Source organism: Phoca vitulina, unplaced genomic scaffold, assembly GCF_004348235.1.
Source record: "Phoca vitulina isolate PV1807 unplaced genomic scaffold, GSC_HSeal_1.0 scaffold8, whole genome shotgun sequence".
NCBI classification, from domain to species: domain Eukaryota; kingdom Metazoa; phylum Chordata; class Mammalia; order Carnivora; family Phocidae; genus Phoca; species Phoca vitulina.
Genome location: NW_022589711.1, coordinates 48,869,319 through 48,883,871, shown reverse-complemented (window position 1 = coordinate 48,883,871; position 14,553 = coordinate 48,869,319). Strand labels below are relative to the sequence as shown.

At 34.9% G+C, this 14,553-nt stretch overlaps 1 protein-coding gene across 25 annotated transcripts in view; it reads left to right on the top strand.

Annotated features, from left to right (window-relative positions):
- Positions 1-14,553, top strand: part of DLG1 (discs large MAGUK scaffold protein 1) — a 254,142-nt gene that overhangs the window by 111,085 nt on the left and 128,504 nt on the right. For 3 of the 25 annotated variants that reach the window (XM_032406853.1, XM_032406855.1, XM_032406852.1), the window contains exon 1: positions 976-2,473. The exons of 19 other annotated variants lie outside the window; for them this stretch is intronic. In XM_032406853.1, coding sequence (XP_032262744.1) covers positions 2,240-2,473 — 234 coding nt within the window. In that variant the 5' untranslated portion in view covers positions 976-2,239. Of the gene's footprint in view, positions 1-974; positions 2,474-14,553 lie in introns of those variants that run through there. 3 more of the 25 variants (XM_032406857.1, XM_032406856.1, XM_032406850.1) reach the window with 2 other exon arrangements.

Sequence of the window (14,553 nt, the reverse complement as noted above, 5' to 3'; positions counted from 1 at the left end):
GGAGTATTTGTATAAACCACACCAGCCAGTTGTTTATTAAATACCTGGTCCATATTATCGGTTTTTTTTTTTTTTTTTTAGGAGGTTTAATTTTTTTCCTTCAGAGAATTCTTAGTTCTCTGTTTACCCTTAGTGTTTTCCTCTGTTCCCTTACCTCCAAATGGACAGGACCAATCTGTCTAGGGTCACAAAATTGCCAACTACTATCTGCAGAGTCCTTGGGAAGAAGCACCAAACTTTGTGCTATAATCTCTGTCACAAAGTGTCTTAGCTCTCAAGAGTCCCACATGACTCGCAATCCTTTTGGGCATGTGTCTGTATCTTAGGGATGGAATCAGAGAGAGAGTATTAGCATCTTTGCTTGCTGAAGCAGGATTTGCAATGGTTCTGGAGGTCATAGTTTGCCAATACTATTTTCCAATAGACTGCATTTAGTTGGTGTGGTAAGCACATAGTAAGCAAGACTTTTTGTCAGTCCACATCTGAAAAAGTATATGGCTGACGGGCTCCCTGCTCCGCGGGAAGCCTGCTTCTCCCTCTCCCATTCCCCCTGCTGTGTTCCCTCTCTCACTGTGTCTCTCTCTCTGTCAAATAAAGAAAGAAAATCTTCAAAAAAAAAAAAGTATATGGCTGAGGTTGGGATTTGTGATGTGCTTATATCAACTTAAAAACTAAATTACTCAACCATTAGTAAATTATCAAGTAGCATTTTTATTCATATATTGTTTTAAAACGACCATATAGGGGTGCCTGGGTGGCTCAGTCGTTAAGTGTCTGCCTTCGGCTCAGGTCATGATCTCAGGGTTCTGGGATCGAGCCCCGCATCAGGCTCCCTGCTCCGCGGGAAGCCTACTTCTCCCTCTCCCACAACCCTTGCTTGTGTTCCCTCTCTCGCTGTGTCTCTCTCTGTCAACTTAATAAATAAAATCTTAAAAAAATAAAAATAAAATAAAACAACCATATATTATATACTAATGTAGCAGTGTTAACAGGGCAGAGTTAGGAATCTATGGTTCTTAAACTTGAGGTTGCTTAAGCGTCACTTAAGGGCCTTTTTAAAAATGAAAATTTCAAGATCCCTCTTACCCTAAAAAATTCTGGTGAGGAGGGGATACCCAGTCTGCATTTTTAACCAGCATCCTAGGTGATTCTGAGGTAGACTACTATGTTGAGAAACACAGACCTAGATATCAGATGTTAGAAAATGTCTGTCTAGCAATCAAACAATATTATTTAGTGAACCCCAGAGTATTATTTATGTAGTGTTGGATAAAACATGCTTTGCTGGTTATAAAACAAAAAATTTACCTTTAATTCTTTTGCATTTTTAAAAATTCATAACTTGTTAATCTTAAGTGTTTATAATATATGAGAGAGATGATGGTGATAATTTAACAGTTCTTTTTTATCACAAAAGTTCCAGAAGCCAGATATTTATTTTGCTGATTAATCTGTTTCTGTCTCCAGACTCAATTACCAAAGCATTAAGAACCAATATATTACGTAAATGATCATGCCACATTACAAATGGATTTTCCTCTAGCATTAGATCCTCAGAGTTGAATGTAAATAGTACCTTTTGAAAACTTAGAACCTAATTAATGTGAGCTCCTTCCTAATGTGGAAATTTATATGTGAATGACAAAGACTTCTTCAGTAAAATTATTTAAACAATCAGAACTATTGGCAAGAGAATCCTCTTGTATTTTTAAATTCAGTTCATGCTTATAATTATTTAAGCAGTGAATATGCCACTGGATTTTACTACAGACTGTGATTGAAACTTCATAATCCAGGGTTTCTCTACCCTGTGCATTAAATCAGGCAGCCCCAAAGGGTGTTGGTAGTCCAGTGTTTATAACATCCTTCTTTACCTGCTAATCGACCTCACTTCCTGGATTTCATTCCGTCTAGTTATCAGCTAACAAAAGAACAGCTTTTGGTTCCTGCAGACGCTGGTGAAAAAATAATCATGAGAAAGACATCAACCTTATGCCGTCTTTTTTGTCTGCAAATATAAACTCAGCCATCATACAACTAACAGGTACAGAGGGAAGATACAAGCTCTTTCATGGGAAGAAATTACAGAGAAAATGAGCATCATTTCTCAAGGTTTTTATTTTCCCTGATCTACAAGTGATGCTGCTGTAATTCTAGCTGCAGTTTTTACCGATCATTCACCACTCAGCAGCTGGTAGAGAAGTAAGACTGCTTGGCAACCACCTGCAGGGCTGCAGAGATGAATTACATTTTCGGGAACAACACACTTCTATACTCTCGCGCCAGTCGAGGAGGCAATACTAGCTCTAGCCATGGCTCAGTAGGCCCAAAGCAGAAACATTGGGCAAAAAAGGGTTCATCAGATGAACTGCAAGCTGAGCCAGAACCTTCACGCTGGCAGCAGATAGTTGCATTTTTCACTCGAAGACACAGCTTTATTGACTGCATCTCGGTAGCCACCAGCTCCACCCAGGTAACATACCACTTGTTGAAATTATTTTCAATATATTTTGGTTTACGTTTGCTTTGCAAATGTATTAATAGAGATTTCTTATTATTAAAAATATAGTCTTACGCACTGAAACCTTGGGTGCGCAGAAATACATGTATTCAGTCCATCTATGTAGGTCTTTAGCATGAAAGGGGAAACAAAAAATATTTTCTCTTTTGCTCTTATGTAATACCAAACAAAACAGTCTCTGATTCTGTTGAGGGACTTCTCTAAAACTACAAACCATTGATACGTAAATTACAATGTAAGTTAATAATGCTTGTCTCCTTATTTTTAGACTGTTAAATGCTATAAAGTCTGATGTCTAACAAAAAAAAAAAAAAACCTCTTTAGCTTCTGTATGTCATTAGATAACCTTAAGAAGATTGTTATGGTAAAGAAACAGAAGATATAGAAAGATTTTTATTTTCTAGTGTTTTGAGAATAAATTGAATACAGTTGACTATTGCTATATACCTATAAAGTTATACTAAATTATGGTTTATTCAAAGAATTTAATGAATCCTTCCATTTCTATAAATATATATTATCTAGGGTTAATTTAAAAGCATTAAGCTTATGTAATTACACAATTGTAGAAATATTTTTTCAGACAGTCAGATGAGCAAGCACTAAAAATCTCCCAAATTAAAAAAAAAAAAAATCATGTAAAACCAAATCTTTTTGAGGAAATGAGTATTAAAAATAATGGGGGAAATATAAATTAATAGTAATTTAAGTGAAATATTTATTTGGCATTAAAGGAGGTTGGGGGACTATTCATATTTTAAAATATTTTCTATAGGTATTAAACTTTGGTAAAAATGAAAGGATAAGAAGTAGTCTAGTTTAAAAACAAGGAGAGATTGCTTTTGTCCTTTGACATCAATAATACTTAATAAAATTTATACACATAGCCTAGTGCTTTTTAAAATAAATTTCTTTAAAACCATCTTTTTTTAATAATTAGAAGCAGCACAATAAATATAAACTGTCAACAGCTTCTTTCTTGCTTTTGGTTACTAGAATTGTCTTTCAGTAGTTTTGATTTTAAAATATTGTCAAATTTCTTAAGAAATTGTACTTATTTTTCTAACGTGTGAGAGAAATGGAATTACTGGGCTAGGGAGAGTCATTAATTGTTCTTATGTAGGCACCAATGTTAGTTTTAATCAAAACTTCAGAGGCAATGATATGATTTAACTCTTAGATTGAATACTGCCTGAAGAATTTAACTATCTTGATTTTGACTACAATTATACATATCAAAAAGGGATGCAAAGACTAAGGCTTGTTGTTAATTCATAATAGATTAATATTAAATGATATTTTCTATTGTCAATAAAAAAAGATGTGCTAAAAACTTTTAAAAACTCACATGTAGTTTATATAAGTACACAGTACTGTATATGTATACATATACACTACCACTGATATATTATCTTATTAGGGGCGTACAAATGAAAAGGCAAGCAAAATAGTTCACATATAAAACTATTGAAACCACAGAATTACATTATAATTACTTAGGAGTTGGAGAAAAAGCTGCTTTTGTATTGTACTAAGTAGAGTCATAATTTCAATAAAAACTCAATTCACAATTAATCCTACAAAGCCATTTAAAATTTTACTTTCCTTCCATTTGGTTCAAATCATTTGTTATACTGATAAATGACTTAGTTTTTATTTCTTTCATACTTCTTTTTACTTGTCTTTTTCATTACCTTTGTATTTCATCTCTAGAAGTATAGACATTAGGTCAAAGGTTTTAGCTTTTATTTCTCCTGCTCTGAAGTACCATCATACTGTTTTTCATTCTGTATATTTTTCTAACTGATGAGTTAGATATTTTATATATCCAAGTCTTTTGTTGTAATTCACTGGAATTCACTTTACTGGGTAAAATATGATAGGACCAAGATAGAACATCAGATTTGGATCTTGTCTGATGCTAGACTACATTTTTCTGTTTCATCTACTGACTCGTGGCTGGCAGTTTTTAATTTGTAGCAACAGAAGGATTTGCATATTATTAAAAACAAGGTAGATTAATGAAATTTCATAATTTACTGAGCATTTACTACGTATCTGTGAAGATAGTACTATGATAGTGTTTTGTTCTGTGATTGATAAATAGCAGCAATGATTACCAGGTTTCCTATGTTGTTAGAAATATTTTTTCTAAGATTTAATAGCAAGATTAAGTTTGAATCTAATTCCTTGTAACTATGCAGCATGATACTTTTAGCAGTTTGGAGAATTGCTATTAAATCAAGTTTTATTAATTTGAAAGTCATTACTCTGATTTAATAACCCCCAAATATCCTCTATAAATAAAAAGAGAACTTATTTAGAGATTCATTTAAATTGCTTGTGTGTTGGAAATATTCACATTCATAACTCAGATTATGTGCCAGGTTCTGTACTATCTGGAATTTAGTATGAAGTCATTAATTTTTTTTTTTAATGTTAAGGAAGCTAAGTGGTTACAAACTTCTGTAAGACCCCCAGCTTCTAGGATAGGGCTTGGCATATAGTTGGTGCTCAATAAATGTTTATGGAATTGATCATTTTCCATTTCAGTCACCAGAACCTTGTTAGTTTATGGCCTTCCAAAATATAACACCTAATCCTAAACCTCCTGGGTACCTATTTTTCTTGGATCCACTTTTCTTCCCTCACCACTGCCTTTAGTTCCTCACAGTAGCCCATTTCTTTCTCTGTCTCCCTTTTCCTCCCCTCCATTCTTCGTATCTCCTTCAGGCCACACAAATCCCCGATGTACCTGATTTCCTCACCCCTCTGTGTCCCCACACAATGATGATAACTGTACAGCTTACAAACTATTTCTCATTTTTGTCATTTGGTTATATCCCAGAAGTTCACTTGGGTTGCCTTTTTTTTTTTTTTTTTTTAATATTTTATTTATTTATTTATTTGACAGAGAGAGAGAGATAAGCAGGGGAAGCAGTAGAGGGAGAGAGAGAAGTAGGCTCTCCACTGAGCAGGGAGCCCTGTACGGGGCTTGATCCCAAGACTCTGGGATCCTGACCTGAGTTGAATGCAGACACTTAACTGACTGAGCCACCCAGGTGCCCCTGGGTTGTTGTTTTTGGTTTTTTGGGGCTTTTTTTAAAATGTTAAATTAAGAGGAGTTTCTAATTTTTTTACTTTGGTGTAAGTTTTTTCTATTTTGTGCTTCATACTACTTATGTTCTTAATTTTGAATAATTATTACAGAAAAAAAGGGCCTACATGTTGTCAAACCTTCCTCATTTCTTTACCTCAGAATTCCCTCTGTTCTTGCATTTAGGATCATTTAATGCCAGTCTGCCCTGTCCTATTTAGCACACTCACCTCTATTCCAGTTAGGACCAATTTTTATATTCATGAGGGTTTTAAAGAACTCCAGCATTTCTAGTCTTTGCTACTTGATTAGCCCCGAGGTAAAAAGTTTTTCCTCCTTGGTGGTAACAGTGTTTATTAATGAGTATAGTAGTCATATAAACTTTGAACAGCTGTGAAGTGGTAGGTCACTCTGAATGTGTGTTTAGCAGCTGTGCCTATATTTGGACTACTCAAAAATTCCTAACATGGATCATTATAAATAGTCAAACAAGATTCCGCCCTCCCCTGAACAACTGACAAGCCAAATTGAGCTGAAAACAACAAAGTTCTTTTCTTAGGAGTGAATGGAACGGACATGATGACTTGTCATAATTGAATTAGAACAATAAAATTTTAATAAGAATTGAATAGTCTTTTTAAGAGGAAAAAACCTGTCCTACATTAAAATGCAGGAAAACACTTTTCAGATACCCATGTGTGGAAAAATATATAAGCTAATTTGTATAAAAAGAATACTATTTGGGCGCCTGGGTGGCTCAGTCGTTAAGCGTCTGCCTTCGGCTCAGGTCATGATCCCAGGGTCCTGGGATCGAGTCCCACATCGGGCTCCCTGCTCTGCGGGAAGCCTGCTTCTCCCTCTCCCACTCCCCCTGCTTGTGTTCCTGCTCTCGCTATGTCTCTCTCTGTCAAAGAAATAAATAAAATCTTTAAAAAAATAAAAAAAAAAAAAGAATACTATTTGTCCTAAAAAGATGCATTCTAGATTATAAAGGATTTAATTTTGTAGAGCTGTGCATTGGACATATTGTCCAAAAATGAATATAATAGTATCAACCTCATGAGTTAATTGTATTAAATGATTTAATATATGTATCATACTTAGAACAGTGCCTGGCAGCTATTACTTCATTATATTATTATTTTCTTTTTATATTACTTAACTTTTGATAGTCCATGAACAAATTCAAATATAGATAATTAGGAATTACAGCACCTAGGGTAGTGCAGTTTATTCAAACATTCAGTAAAGTAGTGTTGACTGAATAAGTTAACTGTAAGTACAGGCGTGCACTTTTTTAAGAACTCCAAACCTCAACACCTTTAATTGTGGGATTTAAGGGGAAGGGGGCCCAAAGAGCACCTCACTTCTAGGTGAGGCCACCAATTCCCTGACTTTTCCTCTCCTCGCAACATTCCCTTTTGCAAATTTTTAAACGAGTCACAAGTAGACAACTAAGTTTGAAGTTTCCTAGGTATACCATCAGGACTAATTTTATACTTTATATCCTTTTACCTTTAATCACTCCAAAAAGTTCAAACCTTCCAGACCACTCTCATTCATTTCCTTACCTCTGAGTGATTCTGGTATATCTCTAATCGGTTTTAAACTCCCATTTCTCTCTGACCTACCAAGCCCTTTCAGTCTGCCCTTTGGAACTCCCAATTTGTCATCAGCAAAATTTCCTTTATCCTCAAACTCTTCTGTGATGGTTCACCCTTTTTTTCTCTCATGGACACCTGGCATTTCCCTGAGGATACTGTTTTGTTCTATACCCCTCGCAAAAAGTGGAAATTTTATCTGTCTTCCTTGCTTATCGTTGATATTTATGGATGACTGTATTTCCTCTCTCTTTAAAAAAAAAAATGTAGTTGCCATCAGATGATATTTTCCACTTCCCCTCCTTTTCTAGTCATCTGCATCTCTCTCAGTCACTCCTACTCATGATTTGAGCACCTAGTTTACTATCTTTTCTCTGCCCACTATTCCTGTAATTATTCTTAGTGATTTTCAGTATCCTTGTGTGATCTATCCAAAATCTTGACTTCTCGATTCTTTGATATCCTTATCACTAGGAATCTTGTCTTTTCTTTCACTTGGGTGACCCGCTTAAATAGTTACATTTAAGACCTCATTACCATTGACCGTACCACTTACAAAATCTCAGTTGCAAGCATTTCAAACTGACTAGCACTTACTTTCTTTTTAGCTCACTTCCCCATTACAGTGATTTTTTGAAAATTTATCTTCTGAAGACCTTCAGCCCAACTTTCTGTTACCTATCACTCCTTTCATGCTCTCACTTCCCTCTTTGCTTTGCTCAAATTCCTTGGTCCATGACTAAAAGTGCTGCCTTTCATTAACTCTTGCCCCTCTGTCACTTCATTGGTAAGATTCAACCTTGGTTAATTGCAACTCTGCCTCCTCCACACTGGCTCCAAAGCTGCACATTAAATTTCCAAAACTCGCTTCCTGGCCCTCATTCTGAATTGATTATCTTACTCTGTATTCTAGCCTGTTAAAATGAATGATCCATCTGTGTTCCTACAGCTCACCCTTCACTTCTTAGTTCCTTTGACTATTCAAGGACTTCTGAAATTCTCTCTTCTTCATTGTGTTATCTGTCTTTCTCCCTCTACTGAATTATTCTCATCAGCATATATACCTCCTATAATACTCTCATTAAAACAGCCAACCAAAAAATCTTTTGGAATGGATTGTCAAATCCAGTGATCAGTTCAAGGTTTTTGTTTTAGTTGACCACACAACAGCTTTTACAAAATTGACTGTTCCCTCCTTTAAATTCCTTTCGCCTTTGACTCTTGAACACTACCTTTCCAGTATTCTCCCAAACTCAGTTTCCTTTGCAGTATCCTCCACCTCTTTCTGCCACTAAATTCTAGATTGCCTCAGGGCTTAGTCCTTGAACTTCTGTCTTTTTATACTAACATTTCAGGTGATCTTATACAGTCCTGTGCCTTTAAACAACATCAGTATTTGTATCTTTAGCCCAGAGCTAATCCCGCACACTAGACTTGTATATCTAACTTCCTATTTAGTATCTCCACTTGGATTAAGTATCTGAAAGTTAACATGTCAAAAACAAGTCTCTAGTTTGATTGTTCTTCCCATCGCCTTCTTTCATCATCACTCACTGAGATGCTGAAGATAGAAACTCTTGGAATCATTTTCTGTTATTTTTTCCTTTGGTCCACACAGCAAATCCTGTTGGCTCTATGTCCAGGACATATTTATGATCTGACCACTTTTTACAATTTCCACAACTTCTAGTTTAAATTATTTCATTTGTTGCCTGAACTACAGCAGTAGACCTCTAACTGGTCTCCCTGTCTCTATTCTTTCAACAGTCTGTTCACCCATCAGCCAGCGTCATCCTTTCAGAATATCGGTACCTTATTTTTAACCCTTCCATGGCTTCTGATCCAAATTATAATAAAATTCTAAATCCTTCTTAACCCCAGACCAAAACACCTGTATGATCTCGCCCCAGCAGTACATCCAGTCGTGTTTGCTAGTGCTCCCTCACTTACTCTGCTCCGGCTGTACTGGCCTTGTTCTTGTTCCTCAAATATACCACATGTGGCCATTTAAGAGCCTTTATCTTGATGTTCCCTTCTCTCTGCCTGGACCATTCTTTCCCCTAGATATTCTCATGGTTCATTCCCTCACTGCCTTTAGATACCTCCTTATCTGTGCCTTTTCACAGGGCCTGCCAAGATTCTTATCTAAGGTTGCAGGTACTCTTTCACTCCAAACATTACTCTGTCTTCTTACCTTTAAAAAATTGTTTCCTTATAGCATTCAATACTATCTGATGCTTTATTATTATAAATTTTTTTATCTATCTGAATTTCTTCCTTAGACCTTCTATGAAACATATATCACACTTTATCTAGTGTTATTCTGATCCTCTAGCTGATGATTCTCTTCCTGTTTAACCCTCTGGGAAGAGATAACTCATGAGGAGGTGAGACAGAGAGAGAAAAGAGAAACCAGTTTCCCTGTAGTTAGGATGACTGTGTAACTCATCGACCAAACTGGAGTACTTTTGATGGAAAGAGAAAACTATTAATAATTAAAGTGGGACAACAGGCATAAATATAGACTTACCAGGCAAACAGAGGCATATGGTACATCATTTATAGCCATTTATCTGCTGCTTTTTCCCACCAGGCAGCAGGTCTAAATAGTCACACCAAGACATCTCCACTTCGGACCATTCTGATTTGGCCTAACCTTCCTCTATACATGTTTCATACATTTAGACTCATGCCTAATGATAGTTGTATTTTGAAGTGTTAGATCAAATTTATGTATTTTTCTTCATCTCTAAGGAATGAAGTTGGTTATATTCAGCAATATAATGCCTTTGTATTAAACTAGAATATATAGAAAGTAGGTAGACAGTCCTCTTAAACTACTTTGGAAATGCTGACTCTGATAGGATAGTTTCTAGGTGAATAGTTAGAAATAGTCTCCTTTGGATATTGACTAACCAAGAAACCAAGGTTAGGATAAAAACTCTTTTATACTGGTTGTGAGATGCTGCCTGTTGGCGAAGTTTAATTGCCCACTCAAAAGGCCACTAAAGCTAAATGGTAAGATTGATACCATGAATAGATTTTAAAATTAATTGTTCCCTTTTCACCTGAAGAATATTGTGGAATTTCTTACAGGGAACCTATGTGTTCCACTAAAAATTTGTTCAAACGATGTTTAAGACCCAGTCATTTGTACAGTAGGACACTTTAGAAAAGTGTAGAGATGAAGATTAAACAAAAAATAATTGTTTACAGTGGTTATATAAGCCTTTTAAAAATACCAATTTGACCATACAGTCCAGCAATTGCACTCCTTGGTATTTACCCAGATGTGTTAAAAACCTATGTCCACATGAAAACCTGCACACATGTTTATAGCACCTTTATTTATGATTGCCAGAACTTGCAAGCAACCAAAATGTGATAAATAAACTCTGGTACATCCAGACAAAGGAATTTATTTATCACTAAAAAGAAATGAAAAGACATGGAGGAACCTTAAATGCATATTACCAAGTGAAAGAAGCCAATCTGAAAAGGCTACATACCCTATCCTTCCAACTATATATGACATTCTGGGAAAGGCAAAACTATGGAGACAGTACAAAGATCAGTGGTTGCCAAGGGTTGGGGAAGAATGATGATGAATAGGTAGAGCACCGAGGACTTTTAGAACAGTGATACTATTCTGTATGATACTATATTGGTAGGTAAATGTCATTATAAATTTGTTACAACCCATAGAATGTCCAAGAGTGAACCCTGAACTTTGGATAATAGTGATGTGTCAGTGTAGGTTCATCATTTGTACAAATGTACCACTCTGGTGGTAAATGTTGATAATGGGAAGGCTATGCATGTGTGTGGGCATAGGCTATATGGGAACTCTGCTCGATTTTGCTTTGAACCTAAAAACTGCTTTAAAAAATAAAGCCTATTAAAAAATTAATATCTTAATGGAGATTAGATTGGCTATAGCTTAAAGAACTAAATAAAGAACTAAAGAACTAAATTAATGAAATTTGTTTATATAAGCTCTTTATAAATAGGAAATGTGTTGTATACATCTTTGTAACTTCTGTATAGTGTCATAATTGTTAGATGGCCCTTTTGTCAAGGACAGATAGGTAGAAATTTCACAAGCTGCAGCTTACATATTTTTAATATATTGAAACAAATTTTAAAGTTAACCTTTAAAATAATGTGTTAATAACAGTGCTGAAAATTATCTACTTCTCATGGGGTCAGGATAAGATATTCAGCCTTTGCAACATTTTTGCCTGTATTTTCAAGCAGTGTTTGTTTTCATGAGATTTGTACTTCATACCTCTTATCACAACTATAATCAATTTATTTCAGGTAATCAGTTGGTAATGATTTGTTTAATATTAGCTGCTGAACCATAAGCGTCACAAGAGCTGATAGTACAAGATGTGTATTTTCTTGTATCCCTCCAGAGCCTAGCATGGTGAATGCACTTGATAAATATTTGTTGAACTAATAAACAAATGTTATATACTTGTTTATTTTCATTTAATCTGATGCTGGCCATAAGGAAGTTTGGAGCTTCTGAATATGGTTTGGCCACTGTAAATTTCCCAAGCCATTTTTATATAGAACTATGGCTTAAAATTTTGCAAAAAAATTTTTTTAATTAAAAAAAGTCTACACTACAAGATTTTGTAAAATCATGTATATTTCAAAAGTAATCCAAATTACTTTGGATTACTTATACATGTGAAGTATATGAAGTATTCTTATACATATGAAGAATTTAAATTCTTATCGTTAAAATTTGACTTAGATTCATTTTCTTTAAAGATTTTTTTCTGTGGTGTTCTTTGTACTTCCTGGCACTCTAATGTAGATTACATTTCAATCCTCCATTTTTATATCAAAATTTAAAATTTATAAAGGTAAAAATAGTTGTTCAGACCATGTGGAGAACAGTAGCCTACAATTATCACCTTATTTAACAAACTTTAAATAAACCAACTGATGTAATAATTTTACAGGCATATGCAAATCAATCAAAAAAGACTGGACCTATTTTGTGCAAGTATAAACCAACTGGCAATGACATCTGGAGGTAGTGGAATTTTAGGAAAGCCTAAACACAACTTCTTCTGCCTCTAGATAAATGTGTTTAAAAGATTTTTCTCCCTTACCTCTTAAAAGGAGTCCTGCCTATTAATTCTTTATCCTTTAGTAAACCCCAATTTAATCCTATTTCTGAACAGCATTTTTTAGTTTTTGTGAAATCTAAATTGTGGCTGTTGATTTCAGGCAGCTATGGAGTGTGAAGCAGTTACTGTTATGACAGAATAGGACCAATTGATTGCCTTACAGATTTTTTGTTGGTCCTGAGAGAAATAACTAGAGATTATAATCTGAGATTTGAATCAAAACAGACCCTAGGCTCATTTTTCTGTATTTAACTCTGACTGATCTTGGTAAAACCACCTAATGTATCGAAGTGTTATAAATTTGAAAAAGAAATCAGTTTGAAAGTATTTTGAAAGCTAGAGGTAAAATAAACAAGATGCATACCAATCTTAGGAATTAATTGCTTCATCTATACTAAATACCATAAGCAGGATTTTGGAGGGGGGTAGGAATGGGAAGCAGAGCAAAAATCATGTCATTTTAATCACTTCCCAGACTGAAAGGCTACATAACAGTATAGAGCCTAAATTCTTTCAATTATAAGAACACTGCTTTATTACATAGGCCTTTTTTGTAAAAATATTTTAAAGAACTATAGATGAGACTTGAAATTTCCATATGTATTATTTGCTTTTTTATTCTCACTTCCATGATCTTATGGGAGGAGTTGCATATTTTTATTATCATAGATAAAGCATTGCAAGACATTAAAGCAATTGTAGTTAATACAAACTAGCCTGAGTATCTTAAAGTCATTTTCTATTTTCTTCACCGATCTTATCAGCCTTTTTTTCTTTTTTAAATCACCAAAGTGAGAGTCAGCACAAATCCAGCCTGCCACTTGTTTTTGTAAATAAAGTTTTATTGGAACACAGACGTCTCTATTTGTATATTGCCTATAGCTATTTTCAAGCTTCTACAGCACAAAGTTGGGTAGTTACAATACAGAGACATGGCCCATAAAGTCTAAAATATGTATTATCTGGCCCTTTTTAGAAAATGTTTGCCAATCCTTGAGCTTAGGATTGAAAAAGTATTCTTTTTCTTTTTTGGGGTATTATATATTGTCTTTGTAGTAAAATATGATAGTAACAATAAGAATTAAAATAACTCTTTTTGAAGTATTTTAAAAAGACAGTGTAGCATACTGGTTGAGCAAACTGTCTTTAGAGGATGGTGGCCTGAGTTTAAATCTCTTCTGCCATTTACTATCTGTGGCACTTTAGACAATACACCTAAATTCTCTGAGTCTCTTTCCTCCACCTGCAGAAAATAGGGGTGCAAGTGTTATCCACATCAAGATCTAGTGAGAATTAAATGAGACAGTACAAGCAAAGGCCTAATAATACCTGATAATCATCATTACCAGCTTCATCACCACCATTATCATTAGTTGCACAAAATATTCTGTTTTTTTTTAAATAAGGAATCTAGAGGTAGGAGAAGCAATCTAATCGTAGAATGATAAAGAATTATGTTTTAGCCAGAGGATTGGTAACCTTGACAGGGTCCAGCCAGGAAAACAGGAGCCACAGCAATTATTTTAACAGAATGTAATTGGGGGGGGGGGGTGCTTAAACAAGAATTGGAGAACTGAAAAGGAAAAGTGAGAATACCAAAGTAAAACAGATAGTAACCACAGGAAGTAGCTGCCACATGTGGTAGGGACCTAGGGACAAGTTGAAATCAGTAGAACCTAGAAGTTTGAAGATGGGCACCACAGTTTTTAAATATAAGCTGTCAGTGAGAAATACTTCCTAATACAGTTTTAAAAAGAGAAGAGGGGGGCACGTGGCTGGCTCAGTTGGAAGAGCATGCCACTCTTGATGTTGGGTGGTGAGTTTGAGCCCCACGTTGGTTGTAGAGATTACTTAAAATCTTAAAAAAAAAAAAGATGAAAATCTGTTGAGCAAATATACTTGAGCAAGACATGTTTATTTTCAAATAGGACATTATTAGGCAATTAGCTATTGCTAGATAGAGAAAAACATGAAACTGGCAATTTTTTGGCATTTTTATATTTTTGAGACTTCTGTCCTAAGTTCATCAAATGATAGAACGTTTTGAACACCTTCTGATTGGTAGTGGCTACCCAGGCACAAAGAAAAATCTTTTAGTAATATCTGCTATGTATATTTGATATTTGAATAAAGTCATGAAAGAAGTAATGGAATTGAGCCATGTGGATACCTGGGGCAAAAGCATTC